Source organism: Phaenicophaeus curvirostris, chromosome 4 (assembly GCF_032191515.1).
Source record: "Phaenicophaeus curvirostris isolate KB17595 chromosome 4, BPBGC_Pcur_1.0, whole genome shotgun sequence".
NCBI classification, from domain to species: Eukaryota; Metazoa; Chordata; class Aves; order Cuculiformes; family Cuculidae; genus Phaenicophaeus; species Phaenicophaeus curvirostris.
In genome coordinates, this window is record NC_091395.1 from 1,825,883 (window position 1) to 1,844,778 (window position 18,896).

The following is an 18,896-nucleotide window of genomic DNA, read 5'->3' on the forward strand; positions in this document are numbered from 1 at the left end:
ATATCCCAGCTCAGTCTGTAAAGTGTGTGCTTGTGTCTGCGTGTGTCCAAGGGATGTGCTTTTACAGGCCGAGCGAGCCGTTTTCTAAGCAGCTGTTTTTTACCACTTTAATAATAATAAAAGTAAATTCTTGTAACACAGGTAAGTTCAAGTGAACAGTTACGATGAAAAATAGTTTTGTTATGATTTATGAAGAAAACCAGAATGAACTTAGAATATGGGAGACAGTTTTCATGTTGCCATTTAAATAGAAAGGTGCAGAACTGTGGACTCTTATTTTGCTATAAATGCATCTTGTGGTGCCTGAGTTTTGAAGTACAGATAAGAATAACATGGATCTGTGGATTCTTCATGTCAAAGATTGAACTTTTGCTTCAGCCTGGACTTGTGCTGGGATCATTAATGGGTTCTTCGCACCTTACCCAGCTGCCTGTCTTAGTGGAAACTTAAGGAAGTTACTTGTACCAGCCTTTGCCAAATTCTGTTAGGAGCAGATTGCCTTGTGCAGAGGAACAAGCACCACATACAGAGTAGAATGCAAAAGCATTTGCTAGGCTTGTTTTTACCTTTCTTCTTAGGAAACCATGTTAGTGTTTATATTCCACATGGGAATTCACTCGTCTTAGGTATGTTTATGTTGAATACACAATTGTGCTCATTTTAATTAGTATTGGGGGGAGAGGAAAGAGGGGGCAGGGCTTGGTAGCCACATCTTGCTTCCTAAAGCAAAAAAAGCTCATAGAGGCTTTGGAGTAGAACTTCCTACAGCTTTGAACTTGGATCTGGATTCAGTGCTCTTGCTGAGGGCAGAACAGGTGTTGCTGCGTGGGGGTGGGAGCTGGAGAGGCGGTGGGTTCCGGAGCGGTAGGGGATGGAACGTGGAGCAGGGGCTGCAGTGCGGGGAGGAGGTGGGACACACTTATGTAACGCCCTCTGCCACTGTTCCCTCTTTCCCCATTACGGGATGGAACTGGATGACCTCTAAGGTCCCTTCCAACCCAAACCATTCTATGAGTCTATGTCCTTCCGGAGACTGGAAGGGCAGCTCGTTTTACTGTCCTCTCTGAGCTGAGGACTGGTGGCATCTCCTCCTTGCTCTCCTCCCTCGTGTTTACCGCCTGACAGCGGCGGAGAGCCGCGCCGGGAGCCCTGGGGCTCGTTCCAGCGCTGGGAGTCGCGCTTTCCCCAAGGGGCCGGAGGGCGGTGCGGGAGGCGGCCCCGCCCCGGGGAGGCTGCGGCCAGGCTGCCATGGGGCCGCGGGTGCCGCTGCTGCTGCTGCTGCTGCTGTGCGGGGCGGTGGCGGCGGCCCCGCCGCTGTGCAACGTCAGCCTGGACAGCCCCGCCGAGCAGCGCTGGCTGCCGGCGCTCAGCCGCTTCGATCCCGCCTTCCTGCGCGCCGCTGTCGCCCGGGTCATCGCGTGAGTGAGGGGCGGGGGCCGCGCGGCCCGCAGAGACGGCTGCGGGGGGACCTTAGAGCAGCTCCCGGTGCTGAAAGGGGCTCCAGGAAGGCTGGGGAGGGGCTCTGCATCGGGGAGGGCAGGGACAGCAGGAGAGGGAACAGCAGCTGAAAGGGGCAGAATTAGAGTAGAACTTAGAGAAAAATGTTTTCCTGTGAGAGTGGGGAGGGCACAAGTTGCTCAAGACTAGGTTGGATGGGGCTTGGAGCCCCTGATCCACTGGGAGGTGTCCCTGTCCCATGGCAGTAGGGTGGAACTGGGCTTTCTCTTTTTCTCTTCTTACTAAAACCATTCCGTGGTTCCCCTTAGTGCCATTACGCTTGGCTGCTGAACTGCTCTGGGCTCAGAAATCAGGGGTGCTCGAGTGTTAAAATGGCCCTGGAATCTGGCAGTGGGGAGATCCTGGTAGGAGTTAAGTCTCCTCTGTATGAATCATAGAATGTTGAGGTTAGAAAAGCCCGCGTAGCTCACCCAGTCCAACTGTCAGCCCAGCCCCACCGTGTCTGCTAAACCATTCCCCAAAGTGCCACAGCTACGTGGTTTCTGAACCCCTCCAGGGGTGGGGACTCCACCACTGTCCCGGGCAGCCTCTGCCAGGGCTTCTCCACTCTTTCCATCAAGTAATTTTCCTTGCTATCCAATCCAACCCTCCCCTGGCACAACTTGAGGCCATTTCCTCTAGTCCTATCATTTGAACGCTTTGTGCAGGCTGTACATGTCTGGGATGTGGGGAAGTGTGAGATGAGGTGAGGGATGGGCTGCAGGATGTCTGAGAGGGCAGGGGAGGCATGGATGGGTGGTCATCATCCACTGCTTCAGGTGATCAGGCATCTCCAGTATCCAGCTGGAAGGTAAAGACCCTTCTGTCTCTCAGCTAATGCTTCGAGTGTGTTTTGCAGTGAAAGAGTACCAAAATGGGTCCACGAAGTCATTCGTCCAATAGCAGCAGAACTGGAGTTCTTTATGCCACAACCTTTCGCGGGGGAAATCCTGGGACTATGCAAAGCACTGGGAATAAGCCTGGGAGATGGAGTCCTGCTCAACTTCGCCTACGAATCAACTGCGTAAGTCCCTGGTACTTACAGAAGATGGTAGGAGTGGATGTAGATTGGAATTAGCTGGACGTGAGAGAGCACACCCCAAGGTGGGCAGAGACGCGTGGCGGGTGGTTTGTACTGTCCTCATTCTCTTTTACATGTGCAGCTGGCAGGTTTTGTTGGCGTTAGGCAGTTTGTATCCTGAATTGAAGGAGAAACACGTAACAGTGTTTCTGTTAAAAAAGGTAATGTTTTTGCATGTATATAGCTGTATAGAATCATAGAATAGTTTGGGTTGGAAGAGACCTTAAAGATCATCCAGTTCCAACCCCCACCATGGGCAGGGACACCTCCCACTGGATCAGGCTGCCCAAGGCCCATCCAACCTGGCCTTGAACACCTCCAGGGATAGTATAATCCTATAAAAGAAATTAACTCCTGCTTTTAAGGAGGGGCCATCCATTCCAAGTATTTGGGTTCATTCATCTTCAAAGATAGTGTTATGTACTCTGTTGTTGTATTTCACCAAAAGGGAAACTAAGAGAATTAGGCGCAATCTGGTTATTTTAACCATTCATTTGTGATCAAGTTGTTTCCCAAAGCATTTCCTGGCTGAGTGGTTACCAGGACAGTGTCATGTAGTTTTTTGATTTGCCTAATGGAAAATGGATGTAGTATCTCTGACAGCAAAAGAATACTCAGTTTCCTTGTCTTTTTATCCCTAGCAGCACATACTTGAGAATAATAAACATTTGCTGTACCCTGTGAGAATCCTAAAAATATTTCTCTGTATAGGTTTTAATAAAAAGTGGTATTTTCTTAATGTGGTATTCAGTTAAAGTGATTTTTTTGTTTTTAAATAAGGACTAATATCAGATAAGAAAGTAATTTAAACACTAGCTTTCTTATTACCGCACAAAGGACACTTAAAATTTCATGGGCCTTTCCACGGCTGAGAATGGTCATTTCTCAGCTCTAATGATGCTAAACCCACCCCACCCTCCATTAACCAGGACAAACTACTTGCCTGCAAAGCTTTTTACCTTTTCAATTTTGAAAGACAGTGCTGTGCATCACTGGAATCACAAACTCAAAGCTCCAGAGGTAGGAAATCCAGAAAGTTTCAGACTGAGCCAGTTGGGACCTGATAAGTGAAGTATTGTACAGTTTTCTATGTTAGGCTCTAGGAAAGGGATATTGCACATAAGTCATATAGGATGTGGTGTTATGTAGTTATGCTGAGCTTCAGCAAAACCATTCTGTCCCCTTTTTTTCAATTTAATATTAAAACCTCTAAGAAATTTTATCAGAAAGTATAGGATGAGACTGTACTGAGATAATGAGGACTCCTGTTCGTGTTCGTATGTTAGTAAAATACTTTGCAGAAGATAAACTCAGATGCTCCTCCTGCAATGCTGAGCCAGCTAGTCCAGTTATAATATTGAACGTCTCATAGCTTTTTCCTAAATCATGTTCTCTCCTGTTTTTGAAGGTTCTGTACCAGTATCGTTGCTCAGGATGACAAAGGAAACATTTACCATGGTCGGAACCTGGATTATGACTTTGTGGATATATTAAGCAAGATTACAATCGATGTGCAGTTTATAAAAGGAGGGCAGGTGCGCTCTGTGGTTGACACAGCAGGGTGGTTGTCTGTGAAGGAACAGGGTATGGTCGTACAGCTGCCCGGGCAGTGGGATTTAATGCAGGAATGTGGTTCCCAGCCCCGGTTTCCTGGATTATTGGAGCACTGCAATCACTTCCTTTAGGCATGTGGGATGAATGCTGGTTTTCTTTGCTTTCTGGGCATCCTGTTTGTGGTGATAAACTGGAACAAAGAGAACAGAATAATTGAGTATCTTGGATCATTGTTTGGAAGGGGATGTTGAAAGAAGGAAATGTTGAGATACTACAAAATAAAAGAAATGCTAGAGAATATTGGAAAACAAAGATCAGTTTTGGCAGGGACTGATTGTAAGGCTTTTTTCTAAGGCCCTGTTAGTTGTTGTGACTAATGTGTGTGTTCGAGAGGAAAAATTCTGAAACTGAACTAGTCACTAGTGCTGTTTTCTTAATATTCGTTAGTTGGTTTTGCAAATGGAGAGCTTATTATCCTTGTGTTGTTACTGCTTCTTGCTTGGCTACTCACCTCACTAACTTGAGCAAAGCCTTTGCAGCAGACAATGTTCATTAGCAAATGAACTGCATTGAATTTTGATCCTCAGAGTCTTTTTATAATTTACCTTGCAAGTTTCACTGTGCTTTAAGACAAAGCGTTTTATAGCAATTCATGTACAGAAGTCACAGGAAAAAGTACAGCATGCTGCTTCACACTGTTGCCTATGTTTTAAGAAATGCCGTGTTCCAGAATACTAAAATTCTGTGTATTTCCTGGTTTCAGATTGCGTATCAAGGCACCACGTTTCTTGGTTATGTAGGCTTATGGACTGGACAAAGTCCACACAAGTTCACAATCTCCGGTGACGAACGAGGTAAAATAAATCAGTTTTCCACGCATGTTATGTATGCTGCCTTTGTTGCCGGCTCTGGCCCTACTGGTATTCTCCTAGCAGGGAGTAATATGGTTAAAGATGCCAAGAAGGAGCTGAATTGTAAAACTTCTCTTGCCTTCAGGGAGTGAAAGCACACATGCTGCCAATTTTTGGCTGCTGCACAGGAGAGAGGTATCTGTTTGTCAGCACAGGGTCATCTGAGCTTGAAAGTTGAGTCAGTGTGGTCTGTTCAAGGGACGTAGTTGGGAGACGGCAAAGTAGGGGTTGAGGGGAAAAAGAGGCAGTCGTGTATGGCAAATAAATGGCTGCTTTCCTGGTTCTCTGTCCCATCCTCTATATTTTATATTTCTCTGTCCCTGTAAGGCAGCTTGAAAGAGAGGACAAGAATAGAAGTGTAAGACTGAGAGATCTAGGGAAAAAGCAGCAGAGCTTGAAGGAATGCATGGAGGTACTGGAAAAGCAGCTGAGGAAAGATCCAGTAGCAGAGGGAAACTAAGAGGTGTCACTACTGGGAACTAAAGCTTGATAATAGAAGGGCTTGTAACAATCGGGAAACTGGAGGAAGGATCACTGCCTTTTCCATAAGTGCTTCAGCTGAACTGATGGTTATGTCCAACTTGGAGCCTGGGTTTGCCTCTTCCGTCCCTTCCCCCCTCTTTTTTTCTCTTCTTTTTGAGAAGCAGACACTTTTTGCTGTTCTTTATTAGCTGTTTGTTCTAACTGAAAAAACAATGTGGTCTGAGTTAGAACCAACTTCCAAAATAAATGTTTGGTTTTCACTAGTGATTGTGGTAAGCAGTTTATTTTCTTTTTAATCTTTTCATTAAGCAATATTTAGTTTTGAAATGTCTTTTTAGATGTTGCGCAAACATGCCTTGCTGCGTTCATTATGTACATATTCATTATCTCTGAGGGGTTCTGCAGTGGAGCACATGCACCTGTTGGTTTCCATTTCCATTGTTAATACTGCATTGTTGCCTTCACTAGATTCTTTCCATAGTTTTATTTTTGTTAAGGACCTGCTGATGGTGCTAGTGTAGTTATTTTATCCTTTCAAAACTGGAGCATCCTGGGCTGACACTGAGAGATGCAAACTGCTTCTAGTTTTTACAAACATCAGCTTGGAAATGAAGTCTTAAGTTGAGTCTGTAAAAGGCTTGATATAGAAAATCTTGTGGACCAAAGGCCTGTGTCTGTTAACAGGTGCAGTTAGAGGAAAAAAACTCTTCTCGCTGCTGTTTCTTGCCTGTGTGCTCTGACCCTCTGTGCAAAGATCATCAGAGACAGCAGGGAGGTGGGTTAGGGTGGGCACAAACCCATTCTGTCCTGATTCTGAGAGAGAGATTGAAGACTGCAAACTTCTGAGTGTGATGGGCATCTCTTGTCCTTCAGGAGCTGAACTGTCATCCACCTGCATGCCTTGACTTCCCTCCAACATTAACTACAGATGATAGTCATTCACATAGCGCTCCTAGAAATCGGCTGTTGCTGAGCGGTTGCTGCTTTATCTGTCACTGTACAACAGAACTAAAAATTTAAGGAAGCAAGCATGTGAACTACAGTTGGAAAGACTTGAATTTAGGCTGAAGGTCTATCAAGTGACAAGCAGATTGCTTCTGCTGGCTTTTCTGGTTTTGACATGTGAATAGTATAAACTCGACCTTCTGTTTTAATTAGTTCTCCTAATTTTGTCCAGCCACACAGAAGCTCTGTCGCTACCTCTTTTTTAGCTATTTCATTATTTCTGTATTTCATCTTGTTGCTGTAATATTTCAGTAAGATGAATAATGAGGTGATTAATGCTAATATTTGAGCTGACAGGTACGGATTATAATATCACATGAACAGACCCGCAATCCTTTTGGAGATATGGGTTGCGAAATGCTCCTCCCTGTTACAGTCACCTTTGATTCTCATTGCTGTCCTTCAGCTATGAATAAAAACTGAGCAGCTGACAAGTTGTTGGGGGATAAGAGAGTTTTTGAGGAGTGACAGAGTTTTCAATTAAAATCTGCACCACTTTATGGCACCCTCTTATGGCACTGGCCACAGCAATACTGTAGCTTTTGGAAGACAACAGACAGCTAAGATAATGATTGCTCATGTTATTGCAGGTCTGAGATGCTTTCTGTAAAGCAGGGGTGTTAATCCAGCTGCCCTGGCTGAGCTACAGTTGGGATTATGTTGGCTATTTATATTTCACCTGCAGTTTCACCTGGATGTCATGCTCTTTGCTAGCCCTCTCCTGAAATTTTGATGCTTTATGCTGATATAAAGCTGCCATGTTTCACTGAGGATTTAGCTTTCTGTGGTACTTCAATATCCAAATCTAATGATACAGAAAATAGAGCATTCAAAAGAGGAACTTTGTAAAACGAGGGCTTGCCACAGTAGTGGAGCACATCCTGCAGGTTATATATAGATACCAGTGAAGCAATACAGAAGAAAAGGAGCACTATTGGCTTTCAGTATTCATAAGCCCACGATGATACAGAGGCTCTGACTAATTTCAAGTGGTGTGTGCTTTGTCAGCTCAGTATAAGCTGCCTAAATGTGATATTTTTATGATGGCAGTAGAGTTAGGGAATTAAAGGATTTGTTGCACCTTTCCTTTGTGATGCAGTAGAAGGAAAGGTTGCAGAGATGGGACGTGGAGAAGAAAGGAAGGCGGGAGGACAGGTATTGCAGATTGTACGTAACACACATATATAGTAATTTTTTTGTTTGTTTGTTTCCCTAGCGGGTGGTAGATGGTGGGAAAATGCAATAGCAGCTTTTCTGAACCGGAATTATCCTGTCAGCTGGCTTGTCCGAGATGTAAGTGCACCGAGTTACATTCTCAGATTTCATAGTGATACAGTTTGTGCTTAAAAACTCCTGGAAAATTTGTTGTTCCAACTCTTAGTTTCATAGGAAACTCACTGAATCAATATAAGCTTTTCATAGCAGGAGATAAGTATTGTCCCCAAATTGTCAGCAATGTATATGAGAGGCAATTCCAGTCCTCCAGGTGAACAGTGTCTGATCAATGCCCATTGTTCACATCAAAACTTGGAGGACTGAAATTGCAGAGTGTGCAAATGCCTCTCTTCTGAGTATCAGATTTTTCAGTTCTTTTCAATTTTCACCGTATACATATGTGTACAGATATGTGTTTTCTTTGAATATTCACAAATCTGGAACTCCTGAGTTCACTTACTAGTCACATACATTCATGTTCAATTTGGAAAGCTTTTTCCCAGAAATATTTTCAAGTAGCACTTCACAGTCAGTTGCTATTTTTAAATAAGCTGGACCTCTTCTGTTTTTTTAAGATGTCCCAGTGCTCACTTTTGTGCTTGACAGACACTGCTCGGTGATCTGTATTTCACTGTTATCTCCTTTTTGCATTAGACCCTGAGCAGAGCAGAGGACTTTCAGTCAGCTGTTCTCAGACTATCGGGCATTCCCATCATTGCTGAAGTTTACTATATTGTAGGAGGCGTATCGCCAAAAGAAGGCATGGTCATAACCAGGAATAGAAGAGGGCCAGCAGATCTCTGGCCTCTCGATCCTTTAGGTGGAGCGTAAGTATCAAAAAATGGTTTGTTTTCTGTTTGTCTATCCCCTCCTGAGTGATAGGCAGGGTTAGTGACACAACTTTGACTTGAGCTGTCTCTTCCTAATGCTTACAGCTGGACAGGAAAGCTTGAAAGCCTCTGAAAGGAGTCCCAGTCCCTCCTCTTAGACAAGGAACAACACTGCCTTTGTCGGATGGGGGCAGTCCAGCGGGTTGAGTGTGCAAAAAGTACCTGCACATGTTTATTTTGTAGCTAGATACCAAAGGAGATGACTGGAGGGTGTTGTCTGTCTGTCTGCCATGTATTTGCATTTCAGCATTTCCAAGTTAGTTTTGATACTATGTGGTAGAAAGGTTGAAGGCTCACATCAGTTTTGTGAAATCAGCAGCTTAATATATAAAGCAGATCCTACACAGCTGCCCTGCAGTGAAAAAAGGCACTTAATGACTACAATCAGCCAGTAAGTGTTGGCTTGGCACCAGCCGGTTAGCCTGTTGGCTCCGTGTGCTCCAAACCGAATGCTGCAGGCTACATTGTATCTTTTCCCTGATCATTTCCTTAAAGGTCTGGTCTTGCTTTATTGTAGTCAGTGTTAGCGTTGTTACTGATGTGAACAGGAGTTCAGAGGTAGCTCCATTTTCACTTGTGTTCCATAGCTTATGGTAAAGACTGCTGCGTGTATCAACATAGTATCCCCTCAGCTTACAAGAGACACAGGAGAGAAGCTTTTGAGGGAGTGTTTTTTCCTTGTGGCAATACAGAGATAATGATTCTTAGCCTTTATGAATTACCTGATGATTTGCCTTTTGATTGCTTTTCTGTTTATGGTGTTACAGGTGGTTTCGTGTGGAGACAAACTATGACCACTGGACTACCCCTCCTCCTTTTGATGATCGAAGGTAAATTTAGTGTGGTGATATAACACTTTTATTTTGATGAAGCTTAGCGACTTGAGTGTTTCCTTCTTTGAGTGGGTGTCAGCTTGTTCAGCCGGCAGCTTCTTCCTTTTCTATAATGCCACTCAAAAGGGAACAGGTACGGTAAGGAATGATATTCACATGTACCAGAGAAGGTCTGTGTGGCACTGAATGGCACAAATGATGAGGAATTACAAGGATAAGGCATGTATCATAAACTTCTTTACAAAGCAATGCTTAATAAAAGTTAAAAGGATTTAGATTCACAGTGGAAAACATATTTGATGGCACTGGGAAGGCGTCTGCAAACATGATATAGTCTTTAGGCGGTACAATATCGAAAAAGCTGTTGGTGGCATCCCTGTTGGTCTGTTTGCAGTCACATAGTGATAGAGTAGCTTCAACAATGTAAGGCAGTCACACTGCGCATTCGTTTAGGCCAGAGCAAGCATTTCACCACAAATGCATTTAGTGAGAAAGCTTTCATGTTGGTGCTTTGTTGTAGCCTGTGGAACGCTACAGTGTGTTTAATGGCACTGCCTTGTTTTCCTGCAGAACTGCAGCCATCAAAGCTCTGAATGCTACTGGACAGCAGAACATCAATTTTGATACACTCTTTAAGGTATTTCTTTTAAATTCTGCACTGTGACTTTAACTTAAAATTCTTTTTCAAAGCAGAAGTGCAATTGCGTTTTTGTCAGGCTTTTAAAAGCTGTGCAAGGAAGGCACAGTGAAGGTGTGCTACACAGCCACCACAGGAGGGCTGGATATGGTTATGTTTGTTTGCCAGAACATTTGTGAACAGTTTTGTCATTGGCATTTCCTAACAGTCTGTCAGTCCAAGTGAGAAGTGCAAGAGCTGAATCCCATCACCATCATCTTTGTGCAGTTCCTTCTTTCAAGCACCATTATCAATATTACAGCAGCAGATAAAGTGTTATGAGGGATATTCAAAATCTTGTTTTGAGGACTTGGTTTGCGTATTAACAATACTTTTCTAAAATAGTCAGCAGGAGAAATCCTTGCGTTTGCATTGTGCCTTTGTATAACATCCTACTGCTGTTTCTAAATAGCCTTTTAGCTCCCTCTTCATTTCCCCAAATGACAACTCTTCAACCTTTCTATACAGGTGTTGTCAGTGAAGCCAGTCTTAAACAAGTAAGTATTATTTCCAGAGATGTTAAGCAGTGCCTCCTGCCACACCTCAGGCCACTCCAAACTCAATCACAAACTACCTTAGGATTTTCCCATGTGTCTGTCTGGGTATCGTGTGGTTTTCTGGCTTAGATTTCTGCTTGTGCATGTGGAATCTTGTTTTCACTTCTGTAGTGCTCTTCCTCTGTCTGCCTCTCGAGCCAAGAATCTGCACTTTGTTAGGCTCGGTCAGCAATGGGAATTTCCTTTGTAGTGCTGAAACAAATGACTGCGTAGAAAAGCAGGTGGATTTTCTGCTGCGTCATTTGTGCCTTTTGCTTTTGGAAGCTTTGGATTTGTGTTAACACTGCAAATGGCTTTCTCTGGAGAAATGTTTGTTTCCACTAAAACTTTACTGGTCTGTAAATGAATCTTCCTGCCTTTGGAATGTGGCTCACTCTTTTCCTCTTTCCCTCTCAGTAATACGATATATACCACAGTAATGAGCGCTGCGCTGCCAGAGAAGTACCAGACGTGGATCCGACCGGTGAAGTGAGAGGTGTAAGGAGCGTGCTGGTACTCCTGGCTACTTGTACGTAAACAAAACAGCCAGCTGAAGAGTCACTGAGGGACAAAGTGCTGCACTGGCCCTCAAGTGACCTAGTCTGAATTCCTCATTCTCCCCTTGGTTTCCTTATCGGCCTTGGGTAAACACCTTCCCTTGTGATTTTGGAGATAGGGTTACACATTGCCTTTCTTGGCAAAACCTTTGGAGATTATCTCAGGCAAAGTGCTTTATCAGAGTGGAGGGGAGCGGGTGTGTTGCTGAGACCTAAAGGTAGAGGTTGCCTCTGTGGAGGTTTCAGGGATTTTTCTCACCAGTCCCACTACTCCATGTGGTTCACTGGGATAGGCGGCCCTGCCAGAGTAAGCTGCATTCTTGCAGGAGGGGCTGGTGCCCATGGCACCAGGACAGATCAAGCTTCATTTGTGACAGGTGACTGAACATAGCATCCTTTGAGGGTTTTGTCCTGTGAACTTGCAGAAAAAGCCAAAGTGCTTGAACTCCCCAGGTACCTCATGTGGTGACTTTGGCATGTCCAGAGAAAGATCCTAAGTTATGTTTATTTGTATCCCAGGAACCTCTGCCAGGAGTACAGGAGCTGCATTCCAGTTTGAATATGTTTTAAAGCTCTTAGTATTATATTTTTAGCAGTTATATTGGACATTTGGTTTCAGCAAGAGTAGTTCCTTTCTTTTAGAGATTCTGAAGAGTTTGTTTCTGAGCTCTATTCAAACCTGTGCTGTTATTTATCTTTTTCTTTCAACAGAAAAAATGAGTGAAAAGCTGAAGCTTATCAAGAATGGCATATACTTTTACAACCACTCCCATGAGCAGTACAGGTGTTTTGGCTTATTAATTATGTGAGCCATTCAGGCAATAATGACTTGCTAATTCTTTGAAGTGCTGCTGATGATTCCATTAATTAACTGTAATAGAGGTTTGATCAATTTTATTGTAATTACATTGATTTTCTAGCACATGTTGATCACAGATGTTGCTTTTCTTGGTTTTGGAAAGAGTTATGCAACTTGAATGTACTTATGTGCTGACTAATAAAAAAAAAATCCATAAATTGTGTGGCCCATAGGTCTGAATAGAATTAAATAAAAATATGCAGGTGCTTACTTGATTTATTAAGACCTTCTGGTTTCCCCAGGGGCTTGTGCTCATGAGCCTACCAGCAGCAGGCAGAGTGGACAGAGTTCTACAGAATGCTGTTGTCATTGCAGAAGAGGTCCCGGTACTGCTTAGGCCCTGTTGAACCGCATCCATTTGGCTGTGCTGTCCTCCCTCAACGCAGAAATAATTGTGTCAGTGCAAAGGAACATGCCTTTCCATAGCAGGAATTGCACTGTAGGCAGTCATTCTCCCTTCAGCTGTGGTTCAGCTGGTTTTAGTAGGCTTAGGAAGGGTGACTGACAGAATAGACTTACTTCTGTTGGCAAGGACCTGCAGCCATCACCTCATCCAACTGCCTCACCACTGCAGGGCTGACTAGAAGTTACAGCCTGTTAAGGGCACTGTCCAGATGCCTCTGAAATGCTGACATCTCTTGGAAGCTGGTCCCAGTGCTTGGCCCTCCGTACACAGCTGTAGGCTATGGTGCTTTTTATTCAGCAGAAAGCGAGAGCTGTGTTAGGAGGTGTGAGAACACGGGATTTTCACTCCACTAGATCGGAGACGCTTAGGACAGAATAGCAGCAAGGTTAGAAATGGGATGGTTTTCCCTTCATGTGTTCAAAAGTTGCCTTTGGTGGCAAGTTTGCAACTAAATTCTGTAGTGCAGAGGGTGTTTTTGTTTGTCTGTTGGGTTGCATATTGAATTCAGGCACTTCTTGGGAGCAACCCACAAATACAGATGCATGTAAAGAGTCAAGGTGGTACCTTCACAGAAAGCTTAGAGGTCTTGTTCAACGGAAAAAAATTCCTGCTAATGCCAGTGAGAAATTTACATAGGAGACAGTAATATGATCAGAGCACTGTTTCCAGGTACTTACAGTGTCACCTGCAGTACTGGTGCACTGGTTATGCAAACTGTTCCCAGGAGAGCTTTCTGGAGCTGTGGGCCCTTTATCTCCTTGCCCTGAGCCTGGCTGATTGTCATAACCTACTTACTTGCATCTTCTCAATGCACTGCACACGTTGCCTTGACCCAGTTTGTGCAAAGATGTTGGCAGGCATATGCCAGAACCGATAAAGTGGAGGAGCAAGGGAGAGTGCCTGGAGTAAGATGGATGTATGGTCCCAATATCTCTGAGATTTCAGATTGCTTTAAATCACAGAGCAGGTGTGCTGACTCCCAGTCCCAGCAGGTTTTTTGTAATTAACAGCCACTCCTAAATAAAGACAGAAGGATTCTTTCAGATGTAATTTTGTATATTCTTGACCTCAGCAGCGTTAGGTGGATCATCCTCCAGAAGCAGTGTGCCCAGATTCTCAGTTGTAGAGAAATATCATCAAATGTATTTGTTTCTATAAGTACAAGCAGTATGAATATTTAGTACCTGGAAATCTTAAGAAAGCTATTCTCTGCTCCTGTCCTGTTTGTCTCCTTGCTCAGGCCCAGCCTCAGCACAGCTCATTGAAATGCGGACAGTTTTTGAGTTTTAAACAAGATAAGAAGCTAGATTTGAAGAAATCTAGCTTTATTTAATTTTGCTTTTGTTCTTTTAAATTATTTTCCTAGAAGAATGTTGCATTTCATTTGTTTATGAATGTTCAGACATCCTGATTGCCAACAATGTAGAGCTTATATGGCTACTTGAATACTTTTTTTTTTTTCCTGCTTACTGGAAGGATTCTTAATTTAATGATGTGCTAAAAATATGAACACTGAGAAAGTGGTAAATGACGCGTCTTATAAATGATGACTTAGCCTGTGAAATGTGTTGAATGGTGTTTGCATAACAATTGAAATTTGATAAAAATACAGACAGGGTTGTTAATTTAAATAAAACTGTCTTAACAGTGCCAGCAACATTAACATGTAGCACTGATTGGAGGATTTGGGTGCTTTGTGGGATCTTTTTTGTTTTCTGTAAAAGGATCATTTGTAGTTGTCTGAATTGCCTGCTGTTCGTCCTTCTGTTTGAGATTTTGTCTGTTCTGGGGGTCCGCTTTCCTGCTTTCTCAAGCTGGGTAAGGTTGAGGACTTAGAATTGTTTTAAGTAATTAAATAGAACTAAGTTAAATGCATTATCCCTGATCCTTCCACCCTTTCCTTTCTGTAGTGTCAGTTTCTTAGCCCAAAAGCTTTTCCACCCCAACACAGGGAATGGGTGAAACTTTTAATTCTTTTTTCCTCCAGAAGTTTGCATTTACCAGAAGGCCACTCAAAGGTGTGTAAGAGCTGAGGCCAACATGCTGCATGTCTCATTCATAATCCTCTCCAGTAATCCTAATCCATTTCAGATCTGTAGCCTTTCTTAAGCATCACATGGGAGAGGATTCTTAAGGCTGTGCAAAACAACTGTGCAGTAAATAAATTGCAGGGTCTGCGCTTGTTGCAGAAGAGCACACACATTCAATACTGCAGGTGTGGAAAGATATGGCCCTTCTTGTGACGTGCCCGAGGGAACGGCTGACTCCGTTAGTTTGATTCTGAGAAGGAATGCCTGAATCTGTCAGCAAGCAAATCACTTCAGAGATTATTGATCATTTTGGCAAGTGAATTGACATAAACACAGAAAAAGCAGAGAGCTTCTTTTGTGTTTACCTGAGTAAATCTGTAAGTTAGAAACCGGTGGTAAGGTAAGTTCCGTTTTTATTTTCATTTCTCTGTAACATTGTTTTGTGTTCAGAAGTAGTTACTGGGCACCCACAATTTGCAGTGAAAAAACACTTTTTATATGTTGAGCTGTATAAAACTAGAGTTGGGAATTTTCTCTTGGCAATTCTTGTTGGCACTGCAGTGGCTGTGCAGGTGGAAGGGTTGGTGCGTGTCTGAAATAAAATGCTCTCCGTCTCTTTTCTGGTTATGAGATGTGCTGGGTCTGAAATACACGTGGGATGTACAGCAGTATTTACTTTCCGTGGGTGAGACAGGATCATCACTTTCCCTAGTCTAGCCAGCACTTTTACTCTTGGGAGTAGCATTTGATTTTATTTTAGTTCATCTGCAGTTCTTACACCAACTGTTGCTCTTTTAGCAGAACTTAACATTTCTGTTCCCCTGGTTTTCAGTATTTTCCTAGTAAATATTCAATAAGTCTGCTGTAGCCTCTCATGGACTCTCAGAGCCTGCTCCTCTCTTCCCTCAGTTGTCCAAATGTCTATAAAACTGCCAAGTTAGTGGGGATTCAGTTGTGCATGTGATACCTGAAGTGTGTCAGCTTCCCTAGGAGCCCTGTTGTTTTGGAGTTAGCTTTGCATTACCTTCAGCGTTCCTGGCAGGAAGCCTTCGATTCACGTGGGTGGAGTGACAGACTTGTAATGTGGACAAGCTCAGTGATGTTACTGAATAGGTAGGTTTGGATTCAAAATGCTGTCACTTGCTTTGGTTTTGAAGGAGTTTAAATAAGGTTTATGGAAAGCGAGGCTATTTACCTGGGCTTTTGTTGTTTTGCAGTGGTTGACACAAACGGATCTGTGCAACTTTGCCTTTAATGGTATTATTAAGCGAGTCAGCAGCTTGCATTACAAGAGTTGCAAAACTGAGTGTATTATCCATTGGCATGGGAGGAATAGGGGAAATCTGACTGGTACATGTTTCTCTTGCCTTTAGGACGCTGATTCTGGTGAACAAAGAACGTGTATCTTTTCTGTGTGTCTGTGGTCTTCTACTGAGGCACTGCACTTGGTTGTCTGTGTCCATGTGTGGCTCTTGAGGACACTGGTTTTTGGTGCTGTAGTTCTGCCCTGGTGTAAGTGCATATGGCAGGGTTTACCCCCTAGCTTTGCTTAGCACACATGTTTGCTAGCAGATGCTCTGCATAGCAGCGTATACCAGGGGAGAGACTGTGAGATGATGCCATTCTTCAGCTCTATAAGCTCTTCCAGGCAGTGTCTTTGTGGGCTGCTGGTCCTCTTATTTTTCTTGGGTACAAGTTTTTAGGAAGAGGAGGGGTGCAGGTCACTGTTGGGTGAATGAGGTAGTGAATCAGAGGTGCAGAGTGGTTGGGCTGTATCTATTTCTTCCTCCCTCCTTCTATTCTGGAAACAGGTTTGATTCCATTGGAGTCTTTGATTCACTGCTGTGCGCTCCTTTGCTCAGGCTGCGGCCCTCGGAAGGATCTGAAGGTAACAAAGTGAAAAAGTTCACAGCTCCAGGAATTGCTTGTGAGAGACCTGTTGATGAGAGTGTTCACAATAGGACATACAGGGAGGTGACATTGCCGGTGCTTGTTCTGCCTGTGCTCCTAGGGCACACCAATACAAGACCGTCCCTCAGTATGGGCGGCCAAAACAGTAGGGCTGTCCAAATAACAAATGCTTGTTTGCTTTGCAGGGAAGGAGGGAAACAAGGAAAAGTTTTAGTCTGTGTCTCCAAAGGTGCTCTCAGATCCAAGGTCACATCTTAGCAAAACAGATGGGCAGCACCCTCGAATGCATCCTAAGTGAGCAAAGTACCTAACTCCATACTTGGGCGCTTGCTTCAGATTTGCTGTCTGTTTTTTAAAAGTGATCTAGAAGTATTTTAGTTCCTGAAAAAAGATTTTTTTCCTCATGTTTGCATTTTCAAAGGTATCTTTAGAGGCACTTGCCTATTCCAAAAAGCTGAAGCATCCGTCTTCCTTTGAAGCAGGAACTGTCAGGTTCCTGAGCAGCATTGAAGATGCAGTTGGCACACAGGCTGTGTTGGCCTCTGGCGTGGAGGGGGAGTTGCCTACACTAACCATGTTTCATGTTTTTTTTCTTGGGACTGGCTTGAATCTGGCCCTGTGGCCTGGACTCCTGTTAGCAGCCGCAGCCATCTTCTAGTGTCATTTCATCTGAAAGGAACCTGTGCCGGGCTCTTTCTGACTGCTCTGACAGATCATTCCTGAATTGCAGTAAGTGAAGGTTCTTGGGAATGATTTTATAACACAAGCTCCCAATACAGAGCTAACAGTTCATATCATTGCTTCTCTGGATAGCTAACACTTGCTGAAATTATCAGAGGCGTGTCTTTGAATAGAAGTTTATGTTTGGATATCCAGATGGGATAGAAGTCTACACAGAGAAATTCTGAGCTTGAAAATTTGTTTTCCCTGAAATGGGATTTTCCGTGAGCTACAAATAGGAGCCTTAAATGCTAGAGATTGATTTGTGTGTCTGATTGTGCATTTGAGTAGCTAATAATCTGAAAAGTTGTCAAGAGTACCCACATTATTTTAGTACAAAGGCCATAAAGCGCCACATGTAACTAGGCATAATTCAGTAGTAATTACAGGCCATTTTTGTCACTGATGTGAAATAATGTTATTAGAGTAAAACCAGTGACTGGTATTTATTCAGAGCATTAATACACGTCCTCCTGTGCCATCACCCAGTTACTGTGAAGGCACCATTGTGCAATTCAGCGTCATGGGCAAGGCAGAGAACTTCAGCATTTCATCTGCCTCAGAAACTTCCCATGCTGAAGTGGCTCTGTGTAGCTTGGCTTGTCTTCCAGAGCAATCACCAAACACATGCACCTTATACAACACTGGACATGTTCCTTCAATTAGCATTTGTGCAGAGCTGTAGCTATTTTGAGAGGGGAGACATGGATCAGGTGGCAAGAGATTGAAGGAGGCAAAAGGACTGAAGGAAGTCAGAAAAGGAGAAGGATTTTTCCTCTGCTTGGGAGAAGTGCCTCTGTAGTCACACTATCCTGACCCATCAAAACCTTTTGAGCTGTGGTCTCCTGTCAGCACCAAGCTTAATACTTACAGGTGTTTCCTTCGTTCCCTCCCTTTCTCAGCTTTCTCTTCCCCCAGCTGTGGGTTAGAATAAAAATCTGTATAGTTCTTATGTGATACAGCCTGGGACTGCTTTAGCAGCAGTACACAGAGTTCGGTTTTCCTACATGATTGGTTTTTTTCCAGAGGAAACAGGTCCGACTGTGAATGACAATCTGGTTGTCCTCAAAGTGAGAGGTTCCAGAATTTGACCTGATCTTGAAACAGGATCTGTTTGCTCTGACCAGAGCTTTCTTACAGCAGTGAGGTTGCAAAAGTCTGGCTGTCCTGTTCTTTTACACTGGCCAGGATCTGAGCAATTGACAGCATCATATGCTCCCACGCTCAAGCAGATCCACGAGGTGAAGGAAAGCAGTGTTTAACAAAGCTGATTATTTTCTTATGATAGCTAATTGTTATTTTACACTTATCGCCCCTCTAGTGGCACTGCAAATAGATTTAAATACTGTCTGTGTGTCTGTCCTGCTTAACAAGCGTTACCATTCAGAGATGGCTATATGCATGAATATTTGTCTGCACAGACTGATTGTTAATGGATTGACTTAATGGCTTCTATAATCCCTGATCAGGACTGAAATGCTTTTTCCCCCCATGCAGTGTAGGACTGCCTCCCACGTGTGGTCATGCGTAGTATTTTAGCACCTTCATTCATATGCTTCAGCTGTGTGCGAGGAAGGGAGGAGGTAGCAGGAGGATTCGGAGATGTGGTCTGCTTTCAGAGCTCAACCAAGATAATTTTATTGTAGCATCCAAAGTGAAGGTTTCAGTAAGGCTGCCATATTGCTAAGAGATAGGAGCCTAAAATGAGGCATGTGAAGCATTGTACACGAAT

General features: G+C 43.6%; 1 protein-coding gene across 2 annotated transcripts; it reads left to right on the plus strand.

Moving 5' to 3' along the window:
• Nucleotides 1-1,213: 1,213 nt before the first annotated feature.
• On the plus strand, nucleotides 1,214-11,210 carry NAAA (N-acylethanolamine acid amidase). Of its 2 annotated transcripts, XM_069855052.1 has the most exons (10): nucleotides 1,214-1,418; nucleotides 2,357-2,521; nucleotides 3,987-4,113; nucleotides 4,896-4,986; nucleotides 7,748-7,824; nucleotides 8,401-8,573; nucleotides 9,404-9,466; nucleotides 10,040-10,106; nucleotides 10,614-10,642; nucleotides 11,099-11,210. In XM_069855052.1, the coding sequence occupies exons 1-10, from the start codon at nucleotides 1,249-1,251 to the stop codon at nucleotides 11,172-11,174; spliced, it is 1,038 nt and encodes a 345-aa protein (XP_069711153.1). In that variant the 5' UTR covers nucleotides 1,214-1,248; the 3' UTR covers nucleotides 11,175-11,210. The 2 variants fall into 2 exon arrangements, with proteins under 2 accessions (XP_069711153.1, XP_069711154.1); XM_069855053.1 differs by lacking the exon at nucleotides 7,748-7,824 and having other exon boundaries at nucleotides 8,486-8,573.
• Nucleotides 11,211-18,896: the final 7,686 nt, after the last annotated feature.

Excerpts from the sequence above, each read along its gene's own strand:
- NAAA (XM_069855052.1), top strand. The coding sequence starts at position 1,249 with ATGGGGCCGCGGGTGCCGCTGCTGCTGCTGCTGCTGCTGTGCGGGGCG. Across the intron at positions 4,114-4,895 it reads AGTTTATAAAAGGAGGGCAG|ATTGCGTATCAAGGCACCAC; the intron begins GTGCGCTCTGTG and ends TCCTGGTTTCAG. Across the intron at positions 10,643-11,098 it reads GTGAAGCCAGTCTTAAACAA|TAATACGATATATACCACAG; the intron begins GTAAGTATTATT and ends TTTCCCTCTCAG.